We start from the raw sequence: 26,497 nt of genomic DNA, 5'->3' as shown, positions 1-26,497 counted from the left end.
ACACCGGTGTACCTAATGAGTCCATATTTGTCCCTCAAAGGTTCATATTGGTACCAAAAGTGTACAAAAAATGTACGTATCTACCTGGTATATAGTACCATAATATGATATTAGAACCCTTTTAAAACCCCTTTTGTCTCAGTGACAGCTTTTTTACCTTTTTTCTGAGAGTTCAGTCACACAATCCTTTTTCTCACACACTCCAGACATGTTCAGATAAATTATTAATGTTTAATCATTTAATATTGTGTGTTAATGTTTTAATGTCAGTGGAGGAGATCAAACTCATCAGATTCTCCTGCATCTTCATCATGGCTGATTCACAAGCATCCAGAGATGGAGATTTCTCTCCAGGACGCAGGTACTTTTAACTAACACTGTTCAATATTGTGTCACATCTCAGAAAAAGAGTTACAAACCCCACAGATACATGGATCAAAGAAAGTGTACAGAAAATATATCTTTTACCTATTTTTGCTTGTGTTTTTGTTTTAACACTAACATGAAATATTAAATAAAAAGATCATAAAGTTTCCTCAAAGTGCTTTTAGATGAAAGATGAATGTGTTTATATTAATATGGTTAATCTCATAACGAATGAACACAGTAATGTAGAGGATTAAACTGAATCTGTTCTCTGTTCCAGTTCAGTCCAGCAGAAGAGCTCAAACCCAGAGTCCAGCTGTGTGTCTGTGAAGAGTGACGCCTCTATGGATAATCCACCACTAAAGTTTAAGAGTGGAAACAAACGGCCTGATCTCAGGTATATCACTTATATAAAAGATAGGCTTATAATGACACTTTTGAATTAGAAGTATAATTTATCTCAGTCAGTCTAACACTAGCAATGACATCAAGTAAATGTAAGCTGAGGTTTTTTCCACCTTGGTTGCTTTGATACATTTTTTAATCATGCTTAACATTTGCAAACCAGTAAGTTAATTCCTCAAAATAAATATAATCAAAGATTGACAGTGCAAAACAGTTACAGACGCTAAAGCAAAAGTGTTACTACACTCTCTGGTGTTTCCGAAGACAGAAGATGCCAGTAAAAGTGCACAACATTTATAAGTCTGTATGGTTTTTATTTTACTTAGTTTTGAACCCAGTTCAGTCCAGCAGAAGAGACAAAAACCAGAGTCCAGCTGTGTGTCTGTGAAGAGTGACTGCTCTATGGATCCACCACTAAAGTTTAAGAGTGGAGACACACGGCCTGATCTCAGGTATAACACTTATATAAGAGTTATGCTTATAGTATTTGATTTTTATGACATTTTTAATATACAGCAGTTTAATGAGTTGAAATCCTGCAAGTTTGAGTCTATTAATGATGATCATTGTGCTCTTGTGTAAAGCTCTATGTATTGTATTGTTAATACATTCACACACTGTAAAAGCTGTTGGTGTGTTACTCAGTTAATGACACAATTACATCAATATCGGTGCGTCTGATTCTTTACCCTCTTCATTCTGATTTAAGGTCAAATCTTCCATCCAGACCAGTTAAAAACAAAACTGTGTTCATGCCTGTGATTCAACCACAAGACTTTCATGAACGCATGTGTCCTGGTTTCAGGTAAAATGCAGGACTGTCGTTGTAATTTATGGTCATTTACTTCTCTGACTTGTGTAATAATGTGTTATTGTAATCTTCCAGCCATGACTCTAAAGCTGCTGAAGTCCTCAACACACTGAGATCAAATCTGAGACAGAAGTTTGAGTGTGTGTATGAGGGAATATCAAAGCAGGGAAAGCCAACACTCCTGAATGAGATCTACACAGAGCTCTACATCACAGAGAGTGGAAGTGGAGAGATCAATAATGAGCATGAGGTGAGACAGATTGAGACACAGTCCAGGAGAGCAGAAACAGAGGACACACCGATCAAATGCAGTGACATCTTTAGACCTTTACCTGGACAAGACAAACCCATCAGAACTGTGCTGACAAAGGGAGTCGCTGGCATTGGAAAAACAGTCTCTGTGCAGAAGCTCATCCTGGACTGGGCTGAAGGGAAAGAGAATCAGGACGTCCAGCTCATATTTCCACTGGCTTTCAGAGAGCTCAACTTGATGAAGGACAAAACACTCAGTCTTTCAGATCTTCTTCATCGCTTCTTCCCTGAAAGCAGAGAAATGGCCATATCCAGTGATGAGTATAAAGTGCTGTTCATCTTTGATGGTCTGGATGAGTGTCGTCTGTCTCTGGATTTTCAGAGCGATGTGAGGTTGTGTGATGTGACTGAATCAGCCTCAGTGGACGAGCTGCTGACGAACCTCATTGTGGGGAATCTGCTTCCCTCGTCTCTCATCTGGATCACCTCCAGACCAGCAGCAGCGGATCTCGTCCCCTCTGAGTGTGTCCATCGAGTGACAGAGGTACGAGGCTTCAGTGACACACAGAAGCAGGAATACTTCAGGAAGAGGATCAGTGATCAGAGTCTGGCCCACAGGATCATCTCACACCTGAAGTCCTCAAGGAGCCTCTTTATTATGTGCCACATCCCAGTGTTCTGCTGGATCTCAGCCACTGTTCTAGAGGAGATGTGCAGTGAAGCAGAGAGACGAGAGATTCCCAAGACTCTCACTCAAATGTACACACACTTCCTGCTCATTCAGACCAACATCAAACATGAGAAGGACTATGAGAAGAAAGTGAAAGATGAAGACATGATCGTCAAACTGGGGGAACTGGCGTATCGGCAGCTTGTGAAAGGCAACCTGATCTTCTATGAGGAAGACCTGAGCGAGTGTGGCATTGATGTGGCAGAAGCATCAGTTTACTCAGGATTGTGCACTCAGATCTTCAGAGAGGAGTTGGGCTTGTGTCTGGGGAAAGTCTTCTGCTTTGTTCATCTGAGCATTCAGGAACATCTAGCAGCTCTATATGTGCATCTCTCCTTTATCAACAATAACATCAATGTGTTTGACCAGATTACCAAACCAACTAATGGAGGCAAAGTGTCCCTATCTGATCTCCATCGGAGAGCTGTGGATGAGGCTTTACACAGTAGAAATGGACATCTGGACCTTTTCCTTCGTTTCCTTCTGGGTCTGTCAGTGGAGTCTAATCAGAGTCTCTTACAAGAACTAAAGACACAGACAGCAAACAGCTCTCACAACAATGAGGAAACAGTTGACTATATTAAAGAGAAGATCAGGGAGAATCCCTCTCCAGAGAAATACATCAATCTGTTTCACTGTCTGAATGAACTGGGTGATCTTTCACTTTTGAACGCAGCTAAACCTCATTCGCACCGTGAAGGATTACGTGGTGTGAAACTCTCCTCGTCTCAGTGGTCAGCTTTAGTGTTTGTGTTGTTGTCCTCAGAGGAGACACTGAAGAGGTTTGACCTAAACGACTTTATTGGAGGCAGAAATGATGGGTAAGTAACACTGAATGCAATCATTACAGTCTAAAACATTATGAACAAAGAGAAACTCAGAGATCAGAGGTGTTTAAATCACGGGCTAAGACTGATTTCTGGGATATTGTCCATAATTTGCGGGTGTTTCTCAAACCGTGGCTGTGTCCTAGTAAGGCTGCATATCTCGACTGCCACGTCATCAAGCGCCTCTGAAGGCCGTCTCAGTTTGAACGATCTTTTGAAGACAGACTTCATTTTGTGTCTTTAATTCAGATCATTTTGAAGGATGCATCAAGTGTGTCCTTCGTGTTTTTCAATCTCCCACAATCCTTTGCACACATTCCAGTTCATGTAGAAGAACTGCTGGAAAACGAGTCGGCACTGAGTTTATCTGAGTTCATTATGAAATGTAAGACACAGATAATGTGTTCGGAGATGAAGGCATACATGTTATCTTCTGTTTCTGTGTAAATTAATCACTAGCCATGTTTCCATCGACACGTTTTTATCCGAATTAAGTGCAGGGTCCCCGCGGGTCCTTAAAGTCTTAAAACGTCTTAAATAAAATTTTCAGTTTTTTAAGGCCTGAAAATGTCTTAAAATCTGAAATTTCCGACAAGGAGGCCTTAAATTTCACGTACGGACCTTAAATTTCTTGTCCGACTCGTCATCCGTTTTTTTGTTTTGTTAACAGACTGTGTTTACGGGTGTTTATGCTTGGTTGCCAGATTTAAATAATTAAATCCCCAGTCAGAGCTTTTCTGTTAAAGTCCCTGTAAAGTCAAAATTAAGTATGTGTTCTGAGTTTGTCACCCCACAGAAAAATTTGTAATTAGCCACCCAGCCAAATTTGAATGATAAAAAAAGCCGGCAAGTACATAAAATAAGCTATCAAAATCATGAAAAAATTAGCAGATTCTCTGTTCTCAAACGCTGGGGGCGTGTCCGCTGGCTGCGCTGAAACCACGCTCACTCATGGGAAAGCTGTTGACGGTGATATTAGCTGATTAGCTTTTGGAGACGGGAGGATGAACGCTGAGGCGGGAGATCGTCGTTTCGGCCCCGTTCACCAGTAACAGCGGATTATCAGTGAATCCCAGTTGTCTCTGAGGAAAGTTTATAAAACGATCCCGTGTAAAATGATCACTACAGTGTTGCTGTCGGTGATCCTCAGCTTTTCATCAACAAGGTTGGCTCTCTAAAAACCTCTTCTTGATGTGATCGTTTTTAAGGGAATTTAAATGAAGATACCGATCTGTTTTGTACATGATCGCATCCAGGTAGTAGCCCATGCATAGCTAGCTAGAAAACTGTAGGCTCAGCTGTAGTAACTAATAGTACTGACAGTCACTCGCGATTGAGCGGTGAATGCGAATGTGTTCGGGGAGTGTTATTGACTGAGTGTTATGGGGAGAGATCAGACTCTGTGCGTCATCAAATAGGGGGGTGTCCAGCAGCTCATGGGTTCCAATGCGTCACGGAGCCCTGTTTTAGCCCCGCTCAATTAATCCTTAAAATTGCAATGGTGAAAAACTGTTTAACGGTCTAACTCCACATTTCAGTACTTCACAGTTCACAGACTTTGTAATATGTTTTAGCAATACATATGTAACATTTATAATGTGTTTAGAACTTTTTTGTAGAATTGCCTTTACAGGGACTTTAAAAGAACACGTTTTCTACCCGGTCTTGTCAATAGTATCTGGCAACCATGCTCGCGCGCACTCTACACTGCTGAAGAAGCACGGATGATCTGTGTTAGCAGAGTAACTTAGGCAGACAACAGGGGATACTTTTTCACATCAACCAGTTTTTTTCTGACTGGCGCAGTTTTATTTAAACAGACACATGTGCATTCATTCAATCACTAATTAGGTCACATGACATACACTCTGCAATACGATTGCTTTGTTCCAAAAAAAAAAAGAAAGAAAAACAAATCAAATATAAATGAAAGCACAATATTTATCTTAACACCCCCACTTGCTCTCACATTTCTATTTCATAATTTCCAGTTTTTATTTCAATATAAGTACAAATTTCATACACCAAACATAAAGGAGTTACATTTCATTAACTTGAACTTTGTTGCTGGTTTTGTTAATACATCCGCAACCATATCATCAGTTGGACAGTATTCCAAATTAATTCTGCCTTCCTTGATTACAGATCTCACAAAATGAAATTTAACGTCCACTGTGTTTACATCGTTGTCTATACACAGGATTTTTTGCTAAAGCAATGGCACCCTGATTGTCCTCATACACTCTCGATTCATATTTCTTACCATCAATGTTTTCTAACAATTGCTGTAGAAATAAACACTCCTGGACAGTTGCAGCTAAAGCCATATACTCTGCTTCACAAGTCGACAGTGCAACAGTAGGCTGTCTTTTGGTCTTCCGTGAGACCAGTGGACCATTTTTATTTAGGCTAACACAGTAACCTGTAGTGCTCTGTCTATCTGTTACATCAGTTGCCCAATTCGCGTCACTATATGCATGAATCAAGTTATCATTTTCACCCTTTTTGTAACATAGTTCTTTGTCTTTGGTCCCTTTTAAATATCTCAAAACATGCTTGACAGTGTTCCACGGTTCTGTGGTAGGTCTTGTAAAATACTGTGATAGTTTGCTCACTACAAAACTTAAGTCTGGTCTTGTGCATGTTGCCAGATAGATTAAACTACCTACTACCTCTCTGTATTTTCTAACATCACTCAGATTCTCAGCGTCATCAGTGTATTTTAATTTCTGTTCACAAGGAGTTCCTCTGGACTTACAATTTTGCATGTCAAATCTCTCAAGTATTTTCTCAACATATTTATGTTGTGACATCTTAACACAATCACAATCTTGCTCGTAATCAATACCAAGAAAATGTGTTAATTTTCCCAAATCCTTCATTTTAAATTTTGCATTGAGTGTCTCTTTTACATGATTAAGCACATACACATTGTTGGCAGCAATAATCAAGTCATCAACCCATATGATTATAAAAACTTTCCCAGTCTCTGTAACCTTTGTGTAAACACAATGATCGGCTGGGTTTTGAACAAACTTCATTTCACACAGATACTGATGCAACATTTGGTTCCAGTTTCTGCCCGACTGTTTGAGTCCATACAGTGATTTTCCAATTTATACACCAGTTTCTTATTGCCTTGAGATTTTATCTCGTAACCCTCTGGCTGATTCATATAAATCTCACACTCTATTGGCGCATGTAAATATGCAGTGGTCACATCCATTTGATGAACAATCAAATTGTCCTGTACTGCCTTCTGTATCAAAACTCTGATGCTTGTCATACTGGCAGTTGGAGAAAAAGTCTCATCATAGTTTACACCTCTCTCTTGACTGTAACCTTTGGCAACATACCGTGCTTTGTACTTGTCCGTTCCATCACTATTTTTCTTAATAGCATAGACCCATTTACCCCCCACTAATTCTTTACCTTCAGGTAGACTGGTTAGGGTAAAAGTTACACTTTCTTTTAGTGACTTCATCTCCTCACTCATGGCCTTAACCCATTCTTTTGCATTCTCTGATGTTACTGCCTCTTTGTATGTCTGGGGTACATTACATAACAAGTCTGTAACAATAATCAATGTCAGCTTCGTCACCATCAAAACCACAAACATAATCGCTTAAATAACCTGGCCGTTTCCTCTCTCTGGCAGGATTTCTCCCTTTTCAGGTTTATGATCTATTTGTGTTTGGTTTTTGCACATTTCTGGCTCTTTTACTATGACCGGTTCCTGAGAATCAATTTCAGGATCTTCTCTTTTCGGTTCTCTCAGCTTATTCCGAACCCCAAAATCGTCAAATTCCTCATCATCAATCGGTATCTCATCCGCTTCAGCACTCACTCTGGGTAAAAACCTAACTAGTCTGCGCTTCTGTATTTTCCCACTATCAGGATAGTAGATCATGTATGCCCGGACTATTCTTGTCGTATCCCACAAAAATGCCCTTCTCACATCTCGAGTTCAGTTTACTTTTCTCATGTTGGTAAGCATAACACGAAACACCAAATTTCTGCATTCTAGAAATGTTCGGTTGCTTGCCTGTTAACATGAAGTAAGCTGTCTGTTTCGTTCGGTTATTAAAACATCGGTTTAATAGTTTCTCACTACAGTTTCTTTTTACAGTTTCTTTTTAACAGTTTCTCACTACAGCCGCAGTCTGGACTGCATAGGTCCACAAAGTTTTTGGTAACCCACTTTCTATTAGCATGCATCTAGCCATGTCAAATAAAGTTCTCCAGTTTCGTTCCGCAGTGCCATTCTGGTGCGGAGAGTATGGTGCAGAGGTCTCATGCCTAATACTATTTCTACTCAATAATGCTTGGTACTCCTTTCCTGTGAACTCTGTCCCATTATCAGATCTGATACACTTAACTCTCCCATATGGTGCTATATCCGCAAGGAATTTCTCTGTAGCGGTTGTTGTCACTCTTGTTTCTCAAGAAGTTTACAAAAATAGCACTAGAATAATCATCTGTGAAAGATAAAGCATATTTATGTCCGTCTTTAGACATTGGATCTATAGGTCCTGCTAGATCAGTGTGTACCATTTCTAAAGCGGTTTTGGCTCTAGCATCAGGTTCTCGATTTCTAGTCTCAATAAACTTGCCCTGAATGTAAATCTCACACGGTGGGGTAAGTTTGTCTGCTCTATTCTCAATTTGCATACCGCCCATAACATTCTCGAGCTTAATTACATCTCCATAGTTGCAATGACCTAATATCTCATGTAGGGCTGGGGTAAACGATTATTAACTAAACGATTAGTTGGGCGATTATTTTATTGATTAGTCGACTAATCTAATGACTAATTGGACGACTAATATAAAGAATATTTTTCTGCTGCTCAATTAATAAAAAAAAACCAATGTATCTCGAATAAATACTAGCATACTGAGATACTATAATCTGGCTAAGGTTAGTCTAATGTTATGTATTTGAACACCATCATTATAACTCTACAACTGCCAAAACCGTGTTATTAAAATATTTTTTTTTTACAAATAGTTTTTTATCATAGAGAATGTTTAAATATTAATATCAGCTGAGGAGGGAAACGGAGGCAGAGTTAGTGGTGCGATCGGAGGCTGCTACTGATGGAGATGAATCAGGAGAGGTTTCTGCACCTACTGATCAGAGCGCGTGCTGACACGGAGTAAAGCCTTGTTTATAGACTACTACACACATCCGCACGAGCGCGAATGTGCGTGCGGCAAAAATGACGCGTTGGGTGCGCAAGACCAGGAAGACTGTGGCTGTGTATGCCTTTTTTGTAACAGCGCGTGCGGTGCCGCATCCGGGATGAACGACTTCAAGCCGAATCTGCCCGAGCTTGTACGTCTCACCACACCGGCACCCAGTTTGCGCGTCTAAATTGCAAAGTTTTTTTTTTTTTTTTAAGGGTTTGTTTACTGTGTGTGATTCATTTAATGGATAGCACATTCACTTCTAGTTGTCTTCATCCTCTATTCCACAATGTTTCGGTCTCCCACGTGTGTGGCAAGCTGTACCGCCGGGAACATGCAAAAAAATAAATAAATAAAGAAGTAAAACGCCGCTACAGCACTAATCTCATGCCATGTCTGCAAATCATAACATTTCCCACATTTGTCATCACACACATTGTCTATTGTGTGCAAATAGTACAGTTTATTGTGCACGTGTATGGGAAATTCAGTACCGTCTTTATGTAGCAGAACGTTCTTCCCCTCTCTGAAGATCACGGTTGCTCCGTTCGAAGTGGCTGCTTTCACAGAGAAGATGTCCTGTGGGTAAGTAGAGATGTACAGCGCGTTCCTTAGCGTTGCTTTGAAACGTCGTCCAGTGTTGTCCACTAAACATACTGCTGCGTCCCCTCTGCTCTTAGCGACTCCGTTGCACCTCGTACCGTCAGCCAATTCCATGCAGTGTGTGTCGGCTTGGAAACTGCTATCAAACTTTGGAAACTTTGTGATGTCGGTGATGATGTGTGAAGTTGCACCTGCATCCACCATTAGGCCTCTTTTTTCCTTCTCATGCCTCCACATCTCAGCGTCGCTTGCTCGAAAAACATATTCCTGGTCACCTGGCTCCTCGGACACTTTCCTTGCGTCGTCCTGCGGTTTTCTCGGTCTGCAGGTTGCATCACGGTGAGTGGTACTTTTACAATGACGGCACCACTGTTTACGTCTGCATGTGCTCGCTTTATGGCCTTTTGTGCCACACCGGTAACAGATAATGTCAGTAGGCCTACTTGCAGCCGCACAATCATCAAAAGTAGCTTTCGTTCCAAGCTGTGCTCTTGCCTTCATTACGTTGTCCGCGGAAGTAGTTGTCCGCATATTTTCAATATCCTCATAACTTCGAAGTTTTGTTTTAAATTCGGCAAAAGTCATTTTAACATCACTCTGAGTAACATGGATAGTAAATGGCTTAAATGTCTCTGGAAGTCCTTTCAAAATCATTGCGATCAAAAGTTCACTCAGATTCTCATCTGCATTTCTCAAAGCAGTGATTGTAGTCTCAGCTCTGATGACATATTCCGTAACACTCTCACTCGGCAATTTTTGCAGTAAGTTAGCTCTGTATACAAGCTTATTACCCGGGGCTTCCCCTTTCCAGCATAATATCCATGTAGAATCTCCAGCGCCGCACGTCCGTCATCTGCAGCTTCTCTCATGACCAGCGACTGGCTTTTGTCATCCAGGAACTGTATCAGCTCAGCATAGGCTTCGGCGTTTTTTGGTCTCGTCTTCCTCATCTTCTTCAGAAGGTTCATTTAAAATAGTCTCTTTTAGTCCTTGCAAACAAAGATGACCCAAAAATTTCGTCTCCCATATCTCATAATTCTTCTCATCTCCGTCAAAAACATGCCTTGACCAGCGGCTCGTCGATACCGCTGCTTTTGTCTTTCTGCTCATATTTGTAGCTCCATGTCTCACAAACTTAAACTCGGGTACACGCGTTTTTCGTTGCGACTTAACACCCGTATTCTGGGCCCATAACCTGTTAGCAGAGTAACTTAGGCAGACAACAGGGGATACTTTTTCACATCAACCAGTTTCTTTCTGACTGGCGCAGTTTTATTTAAACAGACACATGTGCATTCATTCAATCACTAATTAGGTCACATGACATACACTCTGCAATACGATTGCTTTGTTCCAAAAAAAAAAAAAAGAAACAAATCAAATATAAATGAGAGCACAATATTTATAAATCTTAACAATCTGAAAACACAGACAAGTAGCTGGAGTTCAGTGATCTTCATTTGAGATTATCTACTTGAATTAAAGTGTCATTCAGTTGGTCTTTATTCTGTCGCGAGCTGTTTGTGCGACTAAATCTGCGATCAATACAGGCTAATATCCAGCAGTGTTTTTAATGTTGATCATATTATTGCATATTATTGCTGTTTTGCAACGAAAGTCACTGCAGAATTGCAGCAAACAGTGGTGATTCGAATTCGTGAGATTCAATGACCCGTTCATTAATACAGCCATAGATATGTATATAAAGGCTAGATGTGTTACGGCGGTGTTTCCATCGTCATCACCGGCGGCCATCTTGTCACAGACAAGCTGATGTAAGATGAGTGGTCAGCACGAACACGAATATTCTTATCTCGTTGAAATCTTGACCGATTTACAAACGGATTGGTTTCTTACAAACGTTATTAACGTGGCTATAATTATCTTGATGATTATTTATTTATACACTTATTATTCATAAGTATGCAGTGTCATAACTACATCTCTGACGTTTATAACAAAACAAACCGTTTGAAAATCGGTAGAAAATTGAGCAAGTTATGGTCATTAAAATAGTACATGTACCATTAACATGTTACGAGTGAGCGAGCTGCCTGCGACAAGATGGCCGCCAGGTGCAGACGTCGACCTTCATTGGCCAGCAGCGTGGACCACATATCTAGCCTTTATATACATATCTATGAATACAGCCACTTGCTTTGTTACTGATGAATGAATGACTCGATGACGGATGACTCGCTCATAAAGACAGTGACTTACCGCCACCTACTGGCGATTTTAATTTAATGTTTAAAAGTATCACCTCGTTTTTACCATCATTGGATATTTATTGAACATTGTTTTATTTAAAGCATTATTTATTTTACGACAGTATTTATACAGGTAAAAAAATGATGTTTGGATTCAAGATGAGTGGCGTGCTCAATTCCTTTTTAAAAAAAGTTCAAAACTGGGTGCTCTTCGGTCCAAGGTAGGACATCAAGGAAACAGTAGAGAAAAAATCTCTGATGACGAGGCACTCCTGATGAAGGCTTTATGCCGCTATGCGTGGGCTTTTTAAATTTGTCCGTTTAGGACATGTCATTTGTACAATAAAGACATTTTAATGAAGGAGTGCCTCGGTCATCAGAGATTTTTTCTCTACTGTTTCCTTGAGGTAAAAAAATGAACTGGAAAAAATCGATTAAAAGGGGCAGATATTGTCCGTAAATGGAAAAGTTGTGACTGCAGTCTGAGTGCAAGAGCAGTGGCGGCATTTCACAAAAGCATAGTGTATGGCATCTGGCATAATACCTCACATTAACAAAATACACAATGCGCTGTTAACTTGTAACGCGTTGTGTCAGGAGGGAAAGAAAATAGGGATAGCTCACAGCTTATTAGGTCAGACAGAAAAAGCATTCTCTGAAATGGAATTTTCAATCCATTGATGAATTTTGTAAAGCACACCCACGCAAAACAAACAAACAAACAAAAAAAAAAAACGTTGTTATGTTGTTTTTTTTCCTGATCCATCGTCTAATCAGAGAAGTCGGCGTTTAGAACAAGAGCAGCGCGGCGCTCATTGTTATTAATCACTTCATTATCACGTGTTTTGCCTTCGGATTTATTATCAAATTAATATTATAACAATTTTTTAGCAACTTTATTGCACTGAATTGCAAGAGTATGAAAAGTCACAAAAGTCTCATGTCGGACTCGTTTATATGAAAGGAATTTCATAAATAAATAAATAAGTCCAGATTTCACAGTGGGAAACCGTGTTACTCCAGCAGCATTTAATGTAAACTGCATTTATGACAAACAAAGACCTAAACAGATGTATATACTATAGGCCTACACTGTCTATTAATAAATGCATGCAAGTTTTCATCAAGGTTTTCATCTGCTTTTGTTCTGACGCTGACGCTGCGGAGAAGCCGGTTGGCCGATTTCATATGACTTTTAAAGGTGACGACTGACTAAGCAATCATGAAACGCACATTTTTTCATGATCTGGTCTAATTTAGGATCATGAAAGGATCAGGATCATTTAGGAATTTAGGGGGTTCAAAAAGCCCTCCTAAAATCTTTAATGAGCATCATCATCAGCTGATGTTTTATCTGAACTCTGACTGACTGCTAGGGTATGGCAATGGCCATACTCTGCCACACGCCGCCCCTGTGCAAGAGGGCTATGGCCTTCTAGTTCTAGTTCTACATCTACATTCAAGTGCTACTGCTAAAGAGTGCATTGTCAATACAGCCTGTTTCATTGATTCAAATGTCTCATAAGCTCTATATGTAGAGCATGTCTCTATAAGTAAAAAATTATAATGTCATTTTTTTGTCTAAAGACTACATATAAAATAGCTACCAAAATTAATGTCGGTAACTGAAGTTTGACTAAAAGTAATGACTAAAAGTTGACAAAAAATGCAATGACTTTGTCAACTAAAACTACATTAAAACTATGAAAGACAAAATTACTGCCTAAAATGTGACTAAGACCAATAAGAATTTTCATCTGAAGACTAAGACTAAAACAAAAATAGCTGCCAAAATTATTAAATTGTCATGTCTTGCTGATTATTTTCCTTTTTTTTTTTGTCGTGGTAGTCTTAAATTTGCCTTTTAGAGGACTTAAAAAGGTCTTAAAAGTCGTTAAATTTGCTGTTAAAAAATGTGCAGATACCCTGAAGTGATATCGAATGAAAAATGCCTTATGGAAACAGTAAAATTCACTGAAATTTCATGAAAATTGACTCAAATGAAATGCGTTCGGTCTCTTCGGATTTTATCTTGATCGATACGGCTAATGCGATAAAAGCTGATGGAAACGTTATTTGCCGAATAATGAATTGCGATTAAGTTTTAGGCCCTTTTATGGTTGCAACACGCCAGAAGACGAGTTTATTTCCGGCCAGTCTGTTTGCGCACACATGGTGGATGTCAACAAAGACAGATGTAAGTGGACAAAGCAAAAAGATGCTTCAACCAAAGGGTTTCCGTAAACCACAATCTCCCAGAACTGATGGAGACTATTTTCTTTAGCCGAAGCATACTCGTTTTTAAATCAATAAACTCGTTTTTAAGTCAATATTTTGTGTCAAATTATTTATTTATTTATTTGGTTGATTTATATGTAATAAGCAGGATAATATATAGCGAGGCGGTTGTTATACAACCCCTTCAAAAACCGCCTCGCATATATTATCCCATTCATATGTCGCTATCAGCTGGCACATAAGCATTATTAGGCTTCAACTTGTGAAATATGGATCATTTGTTGGTAGCTGGCGCGATCCGTTTTGTCTAACAAAATTTGGTTCGCAAAAGTTTGCTTGAATGTTGTTCGATTCAGTGCGAAAATGAATGGAAACACCTTAAAATGTCTCAAATCAATTCGATATACCAATTTGATCGCAAGACAGCATGTTACGTCATTATGTACATGTTTTAATTCGCTTTAAAGCCGTTGGATGGAAACACACTTTCACCAGCTTTATCCGCATGAGTTTTTTAACCGAACTTCAGATAATTCGATTGACAAGTGGATGGAAACATGGCTTGTGACGTCATTACGTACAGGTTTTTATTCACTTTAAAGCCGTTTGACGGAAACACACTGTCACCAGCTTTATTCGCATGTGTTTTTTTTTTTTAACCGAACTTCAGATAATTTGATTGACAAGTGGATGGAAACATGGCTACTGAACACTAAACTGACAATAATGTAAGACACTGGGAGACACAGACGGCTGTCATTCACTGTATTGCAGTAATAAAACAGCAAGTTAATAGAAAGTATTTTTCCAAAATGAAGTTTTAATAGTAACAGCAAGTGGACGTCCGCGGATCCTCCTGATGATGATAATGACGTCACGCGGACGGCCAAAGTAAACTTGATAAAACAGTGAATGTCCTTGACGGCCTTCCTGGAGGCGTTCAGCTCTTCACGGTGGCGTAGCGGACGCGCACGCAGGGCATGTTAAACAGGGCTGCCAACTCTCAGGCATTCAGCAGGAGACTCGCGCAATTCAACCTTTTCACACACTTTCACGCCACACAGACCTGTTCTCACGCACAGAAAACCGAGAAGCAAAGAGGATACAGAGTCCGATAGACAAGACAGAGCAGGTTACTTATAATATAAAAAAAGTGTGATCTCAGATTCTTTCAATTCCATAAGTACCGTTTTGGCGCTTGTAAATGTGACGTGACATCCCTAGAGCATCAGTTCAAGCGGCACGTGAACCGATCATCTCTACTCGCTAATAGTAAATAATCACGAATGAACAGTGTTGGACGACACAGTAAGTAAACTTACTGTAAGTAAACTTACTGTAAGTAAACTTAGGTAAATGTCTCGATCATAATCTCGATCAATCCGTATTTTTTAACCGCGGAAAGAGGTCAATAAAATGGCAGGAGAACAATCATATCACAAAACATTTACCTCAGGAAAGCCATTAAATGACCTTAATATACTGTATAGTACATTTGGTGGCTAGAAAAAAAGAGCTATAGAGAGTATTTTGCTAAATACAGTATGTGTACTATATTACATATTTATTATATTTTTACTTATATCATTAAATAAAGTTTTTGTTATTATAAATAAAAAATGCATTATATTTAATTTGAGTCATTTTTAACCTTTAACATTTAAGTTATTAATTTTTACTAATACTACCAGCTGATAGGGCTCTCGTATGTTTACAGCATTAGGTGATTTTTTTTTTGAGAAAAATTGAACGCCTATTTTGTGTATCTGTCCGAATTAGTCAATATTAAATCAATTCACAACAATTGAATTGGAAATGGTGAAATTTGTGTCAATCAATAATATTAAAAAAGTAGCTTACCAGATATGTGGTCACTAAACCTAATAAAATTCTGTTTAGTTATCAAGCCCCATTCATATCATATAAAAGTAGCCTATATATAGATATATATATATATATTGGTCTTGGTTTATGTAATCCAAACCCTGCCCATATTTAGGTGCTCTATTTTCTGCTACATATAACATTGAATACACATACAAATACTTAATCTATTTGACAATCAATAATAAACACGTTGCATTTAAATACACACACAAAGCCTATTCGCATTAGACAATGGTTTCGTCAGCTTCCGGTTGTGATGTGCTGGTGTGGCTCGGCCTTGACGTCATCAGCAGCATGATCGTTCGTTTTGGCAACTTTACGCTGGAAGACTGACCACACACACGAGACAGTACAGTGTAAGTGTGTGAAATGACCAGGAAATGCATATGGAAGGGAGAATGCTGGAGTAACGGGTGAATGTCCATGTGCGATCAGCATCTCGTGTGCACACGCTCCTATGATAGCGGCAATGTGTGGGAGGAATGAGACGTGGATGAATGGGGTGTGTGTGTGCCAGTACAGCTTCAACAGTGGTGGCAGCTAATGTGACTATCACAATTAGGTTACGTTTTATTTAAAAAACAACGTTAACACAAAATACTTATTTATTCATGAAAATATATGAATTTGACAAGACAAAAAAATCTGATGCGCCAAAATAGTGCTGTAGTGTAAATGTAGACTAATAAACCTTGACAAACGACATTGACAAGAAAAAAACAAATCTGTGTTGCTGAATACAAGGCATCGACAGTTATACTGTATACACTAAACAACTTTAACACATGCCCTTTATAAAGCAGTGTTTCATTAAAAAATATATTTGTGGGTATTTAGGAAGTGTATGTATTATTTACTTATGAATTATTATTTTTTGCATCAATAATTAACTTATTTTTTTTTGTTGTTTTTAATTAGTGGCACACAAAACACAGGAGATGAAGTTCTTCAGAAGCTGATGCCTGTGGTTACAGCAACTAGATACGCTGAGTAAGTAACACTGAGAACAAGCATCACTGCTAAAACATTACAACAGTTCTTACTTAAACATTATAAATTAATGGATTAACTAAGAATATGAGTGTCACACTTCAGCTTTTAATAGAGTAAAATGCAAGGAAATAACTATTAGCTGAGCTGCACATGAGCTGCTCCTCAAGGCAATATACTCTAGGACTGATAGTCACACTGAAAAACACACTCTGACATCATGACATACATTTAACACCCTTTACTTTAAACACACTCAATCTCAGCACAGTCAGGATTAACAGTCCATTCATTTTAATTTCAGGAGGAAACTGGATACTGTGGAGATTTTTCTCCAGGTTTAAAATCTAAATCAACTCAAATTCACAGATTATGACATGGAGAAACATTATAGTCCATCGATGACACGTCAGTGTGTGTGTGTGTGTGTGTGTCATTAATGAGACTTGGTGTTCTTATCCTGTGAGAAGACATTCCTCTTCTTCATGACAGCACATGGTGTTTTTCTATGACAGACGCTTCAAACTGAAATTGACCTTTTGCCGGCCCCTCCCACAAAACGGCCATTGTCCAATCACACATCATAGCAACCGTTACTGTGTGAGCTGTTCCGTCAAACAGTAAGCGGTGTGCCCACGGCGTTTGTGAATCGGACACAAGATATCCCGAGAGATTGTCTGGAAAAGTTGTGTTTTTTCCCTTTCCAAAGCCCAAAACACAACGCGAGCGGTGCCTAAGATGTATTAAACAGTGTGGACGCCCCAATCCCAGTTAAATGTGACGAACATGGTTAACTCGCATGCAGCGTGCGTGAGACTGAGATTAGTCAAAGAAGCACGGAGAAAGCAGATCAAAAGGATCCACAAAGGACTTAAATTTTCTAAAGGGTTGTTGTTAACATACCATGATATTCTCTGGGAAAATGAGCAGCAGTCAGCTAAGTTAGCAGTGCAGCACCGTAGACTACAGTTTAGAGGAGTGCACGTTCACAATGGGGAAAGCATGAAGCTTACTTGACAACATCAGTTCATATATCAATATCGTAACGAATAGAAATAACCTTAAATAATGTATGGTTCTCTGCCTCTTTCCGTCTCTTATGCTTAACGTTAGTTACTTTTTAAACACGAAAATCGCATTCAGCATGACACGCAATCGGTTGCTGTGGTAATGAACAACCTGCTTGTTAAAGCGAATGTGTACTCCTGTATCGAAGGCAAAATGAATAAATATGCAGCGCAAGTTATATATTTCTAACTCCAAACAATTAGCCACTGAACCAGTTTATAAAATCTTCAAGGTTGTGCTGGTTGCATTTGAGGTAGCATGGTCATGGGGTTTTTCTGATTTTGCTTGAGACTGGTAAGCATTAGCCTCAATAGTAGTCGTGTCTCATTCATTTCTTATTTTTATATTTGGAATAAATCCCTCCACCACATACCGTAACCCCTTTTGCTTCGATCTTCGATATCGTGGAGGTATTGCTCCAAAAAAGGTCACTGACACGCACGGGAATACTCTTTGCCATCATGGCAATCTGAACCGTGGCACAGAAAATGTTTTGAAGTACTTCTTCGACAAGCCGGATTTTTATGAACAAGCGCTCACTGATTATGAAGACTATCTGAGCGACAATGAAAGTGACATAATAAGGCTGAATAATCTGCCCGAACGACTTATTTCATTGGAGGTAACAAGATCTGCAAGAATACTTTTCTGTTTCTTATGGAGTGAGTTTCCATAAACATCAAAGTTTGTCGTTTTGTGTTCATTCTAAGAACACGTACACGTTATCTCATGTTTAGTGTAGGGCTGCAACAAACGATTATTTTGGTAATCGATTAATCTAACGATTATTAGAACGATTAATTGACTATTCGTCGATTATTTTGTCGGCTAATCAGTAAGTTTGGAACTATTATTCAGCTTTTTCAATAAGTTAAAACATTGAGTTATACATATTCTTACTATAATATAAAAAAAGGAAATCAGTTCAGCTTTTGAAAAAGTTGTTTTAATGAACTTAGAGCCAACTAAACAGGTCATTCTCTTTAAGTTTTCAGATTTCAGTCCAACTCAAATCACATACAAATGCTCTCTAAGCATTGTTTAATAGGCCCACTGCTTTTCTTAGAACTGAAACCGAAAAAGGGTCATTCACTTCAGTACACAAAAATGGTAAAAGATTAATCTGCAAACCATTATTATAAATATAAAATTATTGCAATCTTTTTTTTCACATGACAATTGAGCTGACAGAGGCGTTTTCATTCACCTTTTAATTTACAGAATGAAAAAGTAACTGCCATGATATTCATCCTAACATGTCCTTTTGTAAATCTTTATGATTACATAACAAAATTCAGGCAAGTGATTAGACTATAATACCTAGTGTTAAAATAATAAAAAAGTCCTGACTCCTAAGCTTGATCAAGCTTTATTCTATGCAAAATAAATCATCACATTGCTGTAATTATATTATTATTGATAATATTATTACTACTATTAGTAGTATTGCATTATCTAATAAAGAGATTTGCGTTACCACTAGTTAGTAAGCTCCAGCTGGAGAACACTCTCTTTTGCCGAGATGTTTCCTCTTTAAGTGCAACATGCATGTTGTGCTCCTGTGAAAATCAAGTTCAGCCTTGCATGTATTGCACATGACAGCATTGTTGGTTTTAAGTTTTGTGAAACTTTCCCAAAACTTGCTAGTTCGGACTCGTTTGCACTCCGTCATAATAATTTGACGGAGTAATTTGAATTATTAAATTTGATTTAATAATTACTGCAATAGCATTTGTAAAGCGCTGCATTACACTCTAGTGCCACAGTGCCGTAGCGGTCAAATCGCGAAATTGCACGCCCTTACATTAGGTCACGTGAGATCAAATGACTACTCAACAACAATATTTGTCGACATTTTTTATTGTCGACAATGTCGACTAATCGTTTCAGCCCTAGTTGAGTCCATGTTTAGATCTCCCCATACCTACCTATTGTTATTAGCTAAATCATGGCTGCCATTTTAATTGTAATGTTAATCGTTAGCATCATATCACTTGCCAAAAAACTCCATTAGTATAGTGAGCTTTTAGAGAGAGCTTTTTCAGAGAGCCCACGTTTCTGTGTTTAAAATCCTTTTCCATTTATTTCATGTAATATTATAATTTTCTGATATTTTAAATTGGGAGTTTTCATAATCTGGGAAGAACAGTTCTCCCCTCTGTCTGCTGCTGGGAGTGACAATAACATCAAGCGGCCTCTGAAAATTGTTCATCAAGCAGCAGTTAGTCCACAGCTGGTTAACTGTTCCAGACAAGGTTAAAGCTAGTGGTGTCTCAGATGTGAAACTCCTTCACTCTTCTGATGGCTCTCTCACAATAATTCGAAGATGAGCTATGGCTTGTATTCTCTCTGCATTTTCTTTGCTTTTCTTTGCTGCTGTTTTAAAAGGTGGTATGATGAGTTTGGCCCCCCATTCTGCCAGCGTCTTTTCAGCGGTGAATCCTTTGTCAGCCATACAAGCATCAACTGGCTCCAACAAGTCAAGGATCCCTGACTGTTTCGTCAACTCTTGATCGGAGATGAAACCTGTGTACAGACTGGATACAAAAGTAACTGCACTGCAAAGAGCAATACTGATCTACCCCTTGAAGGTAGTGGTGTTTTTATATGAAGAGAACACCTCAGACTGGAGTGTGAGTGAAGATGGATTCTGGCATCTTATCTCTGTGCAGTCAATGATGACCCTCACCTCTGGACAAAATATAGATAACACATTTCATTGTTGTCACTGTTGAACAAGTGTGGCTAACCTCTGTCAACCTCGTCTACAAGGAAGGACAAAAATAAAACGATTTAATTTGAATCAATTTAAATTCTGTTGTAAAAAAATAAAATCTTAAACAAAAAACTGTGATAACTGAATAGTTTTTTATCCCAGCCCTATCACACACTCACTCACTCACTCACTCACTCACTCACACTCATGTTGGGTCACACACATGTTGGGTTTCCATGTTTCATGGGGACTTTCTATAGAAATTATGATTTTTATACTGTAAAACTGTGTATTCTACCCACTAATCCTAACTGATTTATTTTTTACAATGTGAACTAATGAGTATTTTATAAATTTATTATTTTATATATTTCATATTGACAGCACTATGTTATTTATAGTTTAAGTGCTGTGTTTATCTCTGGATATAGGCTTAATGTGTGTCATTGTTCTCTACAGGTTGTGTGATTGTGGAGTCACAGATGAAGGTTGTGTTGCTCTGGCTTCAGCTCTGAGATCAAACCCCTCACACCTGAGAGAACTCAATCTATCTAAAAATAAACTAGGAGACTCAGGAGTGAAGCAGCTTTCTGCGGGACTGGAGAGTCATCACTGTAAACTGGAGAAACTGTGGTAAGATCATCTCTACCATAAAGACTTGTGAATAAGTTAATATGTAGATAGGGCTTACCCCAAACATATATTGTATTCACTATCCGGCGGTTCAGCGACAGATTCCTGCTTGAACCGTCAAATCCTGCCGGCGGTAGAAGACAGTGGTGAGGAGTCTCCCTTAAGAGGAACAATTATATCTTACTATATTATTATCCCAAAAGACAGTAAAACTAACAGTTAAAGGGGTGGTAAAGTAGGATTTCACTTTTCTCACTTTAGTCAGTGTGTAATGTTGCTGTTTGAGCATAAACAACATTATCCAAAGTTACAACGCTCAAAGTTCAAAGAAAAGGAAGATATTTGCTTTTAAAGAAAAGGACTACAACAAACGGCTAGTAGGGACTACACAACATTCCTCTAGGGTTAGTGACATCACCAACCCTAAAATGTACATAAAGAAAATGCCCCCGTGAAGATGCCGTCCATGTTGAGAAGAGGAAGAGTGGTTGCATAAAGAGTACATTTGTGAGTCAGCTCAAACTTTAGTATCCATCTTTTCTCATACAATAGATAGTCACTATGTGTGGATCTCACAACAGTTCCTATATTAGTGACTTATAGATTGCATGACTGAATATCCTAACTGAAGATAGTTAACTTCACATCAGTAACATAAATTCATCAACTAACCATTCAGAGACGTCTTGTTGTATTCTACGTTTTCACTTCTTGAGTCTCTCCATCTTTGACTGGTTCCATTTTAACATTAAAGCGAGAACAGTTTCTGTCTTTTTAGTGTGTCTGCGTGAGGAAATCGCAGCTGCTAACACATACGAGCTCTTGAAACCCTGCCCTCTGCAGCAGATCATTTGCATTTGCATGATCATTTGCATCATTTGCATCTTGTTAAAATGGCATTTTACCACCCCTTTAAATAAACCTGACGGACTACAAACCAGACAACAGTTACAGTAAATAGTTTTTAAAGCACAAATGTTTGGTGATAATCCACTTGCCTTGTAATGTTCGTGCAAACAGACCCTTGCAAAAGTGTGAGCATTGCCTCAAAATGTGTGTGCACACATTATATATTATTATCATTATATATGTGTGTGTTCAGCTGAAAAGAGGGAAGTGGTGTGTGTTTCATCTGAACCAGGACTGACACTATATCAGATTTATCACTACATGATTTTCATGGCCGAAATTACACACGATTACAATACTGTATATCACCATAACTATAGAAATCTTAAAAATTAACAATAATGCTATCAGTCAAATTCATCTTTACTTTGTTTATTTTGTGTTATTTTTTGAGAAAGAAGAATCACTCCATCACCTACAAAAGGAACAATTACACAATGTGACCAGTTTATTAAGTTTACAGTAACAAAGCACTTATAAATCATTTGCAAAATATTTGTTTATTGTATATAATAGTATATCAGCTCTAGTTAATATATTAAGAGACTATACACAAACAGTGAGTTCTTCATTGTCACTGTAATTAACAAAGTATTATTGTTTAATTCGATTTTATGCAGAGAGTTAATAATGCTGTTTTAACAACATATTAAGCATAGGTCTCACTTTAGATTAGTCACGTAAAATCTGAAAATTTCATTAAGTACTTTAATGCAACCTTTATTTGACATTAATCACATTGGTATTAAGAGTTCCTTAAAATGTTTTAAAAGCTTTTTTATCATTTAAATTTGGCTGGGTGGTTAAACGTTTCACTTGCCAGCACAAAGCGCGTAATCTTGAAGATGGAGGCCCAACTGAAACATCTGATAGGCCGGAGATTGAGATGAAAAGTACACCGCAACAATCTGAAATGGCAGATACAAATATGTAGAGAGGTGTAGAGAATCTGGACGGTGTCAGGTGGGACTCCTTCAAACCCACAGTTGAAAAGCTTTTAACCTTTGACTTGCACGTTAGTAACTCTCCAGCGAGCACCAGAAACTCTGTTCCTAATGGCTTAAGTTGACACTTTCAGAGCGAACTTAGTTAACACAAAGCCTTTCCCCTTTCCGGCAAGAAGGAACGTTGGATACACACCCACCCCCACACACACAGCTGGGGGTCAGGCCTCAAATACCCCTTTTCCACCAACAATAACCAGGTGCTGGTTCAGAGCTAGAGCTATAGTGGCGGTTCGGAGTTTGTTCGACTGACGAGCTTTCAAAGAACCGGTTTGTCTTTCCACAGGCTAGAGAACCATCACAGAGCCAGATCTTACGTCACTGTATAGACCATTTAAAAAGATGTAAACAACACTGGTCCAGAAGCACTTCCTGTTTCAGTTTGTAACTGTTTTCTTTATTTCACATGTAAAGAAAACATCTTAAAGATGTTTGTTTAACTTTTTGATTCAGTTTTAAATGTTCTTTTGGTTGTATTTTATCCCAGCTTTTATGTAGTGTTAAAAAACTGACACAGGAAGTGCTTCTGGACCAGTGTTGTTTACATCTTGTGAAATGGTCTATACATCTCATGTTGCCCAGCAACGCTAGCGTGGCACGCACAAACACACCAGGCTTGTTCGAGATGCATCGGCACTACGAATCTCGAACTGCGAGAGCGATCCAAAAGCAGGAGTCGTTGTAACCATATGCTCTCCAAACACTCCGGCAGCTCTGATCAGTCCACGGCGCTCCGATGCATCTCGAACAAGCCTTCCATCAACAATGCCGGTCATTGCGTTACTATTTATGCTCATGGCTTTGCAAACCTACATCGGTATCCAAACACAGCGAATCCAGCACGTTCGTGAAGCTTGCCGTAACTTGCATTAATGGAGATTACAATCGAGCTGCTATTAGCATTATTAGCTGCTATTAAAAAAATGGCGGTCACAAGTTTCTGTTCGTCTTGTTGGTCACGGTAATCCCGCCCCCTGCACTTTTACTGGTTCGGAGCTGGTGCTTTGGTGGTCAAAAAACAAAGAACCGGTTTGAAAACTAGGCTCTGGCTCTGAACCAGCACCAGCTCTGCCTTGGTGGAAAAGGGGTAAAAGAGATTGCTATCTCAGAGCCAGGCCAGGAATCTCAAAAAAACGCACACACATAAAGGACATTCCTTCATTAAAATCTGTATCTTGACTAATTCTGAAATGAATATGATATATTCCTGAATACTCATGTGTTTTATTATCATTTGAGTGTAATTATGACTTCTCTAGATGTGTTAGACAAACTTTAATAACCTAATGTTCCAAACTGTACATAATATGGGTAACCAGAATAGGATGTGTGGCCAATTTGGTCTCTATAACCTGGTACTTTGAAGATTGAAATTGTAGATTTAAAATCTTCGTTTCCCCTTGTTATTTAATTTAATGAAAAGACACCAGTCATTCTGCCAATATATGTTATTTATTTTACCAATTGATATAAGACATAAGGGAGAGAGAGTGACAATGGACCAGCAAAGATCTTCCTTGTTGCCTCTCTGTATTTTCCTCTCTCTGTCCAAACAAAGAACTTACACAGTACATATAGCTGTTCCAGGGAAACATCTGCTCTCAATCAATCATTGAAATGTATATTCTACTTCACAGAAAGAAACATAATACACTCAACTTCCCCCCAAAGTCCCCCAAACTCTAAAAGTCTTCCACATACAGTATTCAGAAAAGTTTGATTCATAAAAATGTAGATTATAAATGATTATGAATGATTATATGAAAAGTATAAAAAATGTATATGAAAAGTGTAAATCACATGCATAATACTAATGATTATGATTATTAATAAAAACAATAAAAAACTAAAAACAACATTAAATGATGAGATTTTGAATCTTCAAAATACATGATATAAGACTGTATACATGATGTTTCGGTAACAACAACATATTAGTAGTAAAAGCATCTTTCATAGTTTCTTCAACACGTGCAGCCTCATTCAGCAACATAAAGAGAGCCATGTATATTTCTTTATCAAGCTTTCAGGACATTAAGATTGTGTTTTTTCGTGTTGTCTTAAAGGTTTAAACTGTCCAGGTGAATTTTGCCAAATTGATCCAAATGAATTTTCTCGGAGATATTCTCTCTCTCTCTCTCTCTCTCTCTCTCTCTCTCTCTCTCTCTCTCTCTCTCTTTCTCTCTCTCTGAATTCTGTGTAAGAATTGATAAAGATCGCATGATTAGCTTGCGGGACAAACGGATCATCAGATCAGATCCCTAATTCCACAGGGACTAACCTTAGAGTTGATGTATGATAGATATAATTGATATATAATTAATATTTAATTAGAATCTGTGTTAAGTATTGATATACAATTGAGCTAATTTTAACCTGTCTGTAAAATATATCTACATAGGCCATTAATTATAATCATTTGGGGTTAATTGTCTGGGTACATATATGAATGCAGATGCAGGGACATATTATCCCTTTTTGGGAGATTTAATAAATGTAAAGTTTATCTGGTTCAGACCCGTATGAATAATTATTAATGATCGATTATTAATTATTCTATGCATATTCCCCAAATTGACCAGAGAGATACTCTACAGAGGCAAGGCCAAATGTTTGGTAAATGTAATTGATGTTGAGGTTCCAAGTTGTAGTGGTGTTGGTAAGAGTGATGTTTGTGGTGGTCTAGTACAGGAAAATCAGACGCATGAGGCGCAAAGTGAAGAAATGAATGATTTGTCAGAAGCAACTGTAGAGAGGGTTAGATAGGATGAGTCATGTGCGAACTTTGATGTGGCAATTTGTGGAAGTGATCTGTATACATTTGAGCAGATTAATACATTTTTGGATGAGACAAAGGGTAAAAGTGTTGAAATTGTAAAAAAAAAATTCCAGATTTAGATCAATTTGTGTTATCTGTTATGAATGTAAGACAAGATTGCCGCCTAGAGGTATTGTTTCCAGCAGAAAAGGTTTCGATTAAAAAAATACATAACAATTAGGCAAGAAGTAAAACAAGGCCGGGCGAAACGTTAGGCCATGAAAGGTAAACTAAAATAAGTGCAAAATGAGTATCTATCCTTCTCCTGGTATTCTTCTCACATTTCTGTTTATTTCAGAACCTAGGAGAGCAATGTATAATCACTGCACAGCAAACTCACAGGTCTCCAGTTTTTAATCTCATTCAGATCACCCTTCTTGGGCAAACAGTGTGAGAACTGACCTACGGCAACTTATGGGAAACCGCCCATTGGCTAAGCTTTCCCCAAGCACCTCCAGCAGATCCGGACCCATCTCATACCAGAAAGACTTCTAGAAGTCAACTGTCATTCCATCAACTCCAGGCGCTTTGCTACACTCCATACTTTGGAGAGCTCTTTCCAACTCCAGAGTTAAAGTCTTTCTAAGTCCACTATTAGCTTTTTAGGATAACTGAGGTAAATTACTAAGAAAGACATTCTTCATCAAAGACATCAGTTTGTTCAAATGTGTATTCACTTTTGTACAGTTTCGTCGTAAAAACAAATAGCTCTTCTTCGAATATCAAAAGGGTCTGACAACAAAGCCCCAGCTGCTAAGCGCAAGGCATGAATAAACCTTCTCTGCCCATTGTTTTTCTCTCCAAATTAAAGAAAAATTTTGAAGGTGGCTCCATCAACTC

General features: G+C 38.4%; 1 protein-coding gene across 4 annotated transcripts in view; it reads left to right on the top strand.

Moving 5' to 3' along the window:
- Positions 1-275: 275 nt before the first annotated feature.
- LOC148997664 (NACHT, LRR and PYD domains-containing protein 3-like) overlaps positions 276-26,497 on the top strand; it is an 88,300-nt gene continuing 62,078 nt past the window's right edge. The window contains exons 1-7 of one of the 4 annotated variants that reach the window (XM_089123248.1): positions 276-361; positions 647-763; positions 1,098-1,223; positions 1,481-1,576; positions 1,658-3,385; positions 16,438-16,509; positions 20,753-20,926. In XM_089123248.1, the coding sequence (XP_088979374.1) occupies positions 312-361; positions 647-763; positions 1,098-1,223; positions 1,481-1,576; positions 1,658-3,385; positions 16,438-16,509; positions 20,753-20,926 (2,363 nt within the window). In that variant the 5' untranslated portion in view covers positions 276-311. The remainder of the gene's footprint in view (positions 362-646; positions 764-1,097; positions 1,224-1,480; positions 1,577-1,657; positions 3,386-16,437; positions 16,510-20,752; positions 20,927-26,497) is intronic. The other 3 variants (XM_089123259.1, XM_089123262.1, XM_089123265.1) reach the window with 3 other exon arrangements.

This window comes from Pimephales promelas, chromosome 2 (genome assembly GCF_988280905.1).
Source record: "Pimephales promelas chromosome 2, fPimPro1.hap1.1, whole genome shotgun sequence".
Classification (NCBI taxonomy): domain Eukaryota; kingdom Metazoa; phylum Chordata; class Actinopteri; order Cypriniformes; family Leuciscidae; genus Pimephales; species Pimephales promelas.
Note: the sequence above shows the minus strand (reverse complement) of the source record. Positions and strands in the feature narration are given on the sequence as shown.